The sequence below is a fragment of the Solanum verrucosum genome, unplaced genomic scaffold (assembly GCF_900185275.1).
Source record: "Solanum verrucosum unplaced genomic scaffold, falcon-dt-bn FXZP01000095.1, whole genome shotgun sequence".
NCBI lineage: Eukaryota > Viridiplantae > Streptophyta > Magnoliopsida > Solanales > Solanaceae > Solanum > Solanum verrucosum.
In genome coordinates this window covers 510,584-512,800 of record NW_026020060.1, presented here as the reverse complement: position 1 = coordinate 512,800, position 2,217 = coordinate 510,584, and the positions used below count along the sequence as shown (strand labels likewise).

Genomic DNA, 2,217 nt, shown 5'->3' with positions numbered 1-2,217 from the left:
AAAATATTTCTACTTCCAAAAAATCAACTTCTCTGAAGCAAACGACAGCTAACAGTACGGACCGTAGATCGATCTACGGTCCGTCAATCCCCTCCGTAGCTCCATACTTAGAATCTTCAAAAATCAGGTACTGGAACCCTCGCAGTATCATTCTACAGATTAACAGTACGATCCGTAGATCAATCTACGGACCGTCAATGGACACCGTGGTTCCACACTTGGTCAGATTTCCCTGATTTGTCCTCAATCCCATGCCTGCTGATCTACGGTCATCACCTACGGACCGTGAATGGACCTACGGTCCGTAGATCACCTCCGTGAATGCCCTGTTTCTGCATTTCTTGCAGCTGTTCTATACTTCCGCGTCTGAACACCTTTCCTGCAAAACATGATAAAAACACATAAAAACCAATATAAAAAAGCCCTAGACACACACAACTTGTAAGTGAAATGTATTAGAAATACCGTAAACTCACGGTATATCAGTTCCCATAAATCAATTCTCTACACCGTGTATAATTCCAATTAAGAGAGTGACACATAGGGGATTAGACTAGAGGGATGTATCGACTAATCAAAGAAAATGGATTATAATAAGTCTCAAATTGGTTGACTAGGGATACATATCATCAATGCTCGATGAATTTAGGCTAAAAGTGGGTTAATCAAAGAAAGCCTACAATCATATTCTTCCTCAAAAAGTCCTAGAATTTCGCCTCAAAAAATTACCATGCCAAGTTCTACATTCTTTCAAACATGAGTACATATCAAGATCTTCTCACCACACAATATTAAATGATTGATAATGTCTCAACTTTACATGCCAACAAGCAAACAAATTTCAATTAAGCAAGCAATACAACCTCTAGATAGGAATCAATCAACTTCTACCTCTAGCAGGTCTTCAACAATTATGCTACGACTCTTATCCTAAAAAAGTCTAATTCAAAACAAAACAACTATGGTAAAAGAATCAGACAAGAAACCCATAGAAGTACAATAAAGAAGTTACCCTAGAAAGAAAAATTATTTTTTTAGTTATTTAAAACTCCTTAACCCCCACACTTAAACTATGACATGCCCCCATGGCATAAAGAAACTGCAAAAGTAAAGGAAACTTCCCTGACTCTTTTTAGTCGGTGTTGGAAATAGTGTTTGGGTCCATTGTGCAGACTTGGCCAAGCGCACGCACCCATTCCATGATTTTTCTATCCGACTTGGTTGTGTTAACTGTGAGCTCATCCACCTTCTTCATATTGAATACTACCTCTTCCTCTCCAACTATAAGCATCAGTTTCCCTTCATACACATCAAATATTGCTCTACCATAAGCTAGGAACGGTCGAGCAAGAATTAATGGAACCTCTTTATTTTCTTCCATGTCCACCATGATAAAATTTACTGGAAACATAAAATTGTCCACCTTAACTAGAACATCTTCAACTATCCCTTCAGGAATAATGGTGGATTGGTCTGCCAACTGCAAGGACATTGGGATGAATTTCATGATTCCAAGCTCTCCTTACAACATTTTGAATACAGATAAAGGCAAGAGGTTTATAGAAGCTCTTGAGTCACACAAGGATTTCTCAAATCCAGTAGTCCCTATCACACATGGAATAGTGAAACTACCCAGATCACCACATTTCTGAGGTAGTTTATTTTGAAGGATGGCACTACAATGAGCATTCAACTTGACTACTGATATTTCCTCCAATTTTCTCTTGCTGGATAAAATTTCTTTCCAAAATTTAGCATATGCAGGCATCTGAGTGATTACCTCAGTGAAAAGAATATTCACATATAGTTGCTTCAGCATCTATAAGAACTTACCAAAATACTTTTCAAGCATCTCTCGTTTCATCTCTTGAGGAAAAGGCAATGCAGGCATATATTTAGAATCAACTTCTAGTTCTGACTTCTCCTTTCCTTTCTGAATTTCGTTGGACTTACCTACTACATTTTTACTTGCTTCTTCGGCTGTGTTTTATATAATCGGTTCACCCACTGCATTATTTAATATTCTCCGTGACGCAGGTGATAACCCTTCCCATAAATTTGTCAACTGCAACCATGACTCTATTCCATTATGTGAACACTTCCTTAACAATTCCTTGAATATTTCCCATGCTTCAAACATTGTTTTTGATTCTAGTTGACTGAAATTGATGATCTCCTTCCTCATTCTAGTTGTTTTTGTTGGAGACAAATACTTAT

At 37.7% G+C, this 2,217-nt stretch overlaps 1 protein-coding gene across 1 annotated transcript; it reads right to left on the bottom strand.

Moving 5' to 3' along the window:
* Window positions 1-352: 352 nt before the first annotated feature.
* LOC125823360 (uncharacterized) lies at window positions 353-1,819 on the bottom strand. The gene is made up of 3 exons (XM_049502744.1): window positions 1,541-1,819; window positions 1,193-1,480; window positions 353-379 (listed from the first exon to the last, which is right to left on the bottom strand). The coding sequence occupies exons 1-3, from the start codon at window positions 1,817-1,819 to the stop codon at window positions 353-355; spliced, it is 594 nt and encodes a 197-aa protein (XP_049358701.1).
* Between the last annotated feature and the right edge of the window lie 398 nt (window positions 1,820-2,217).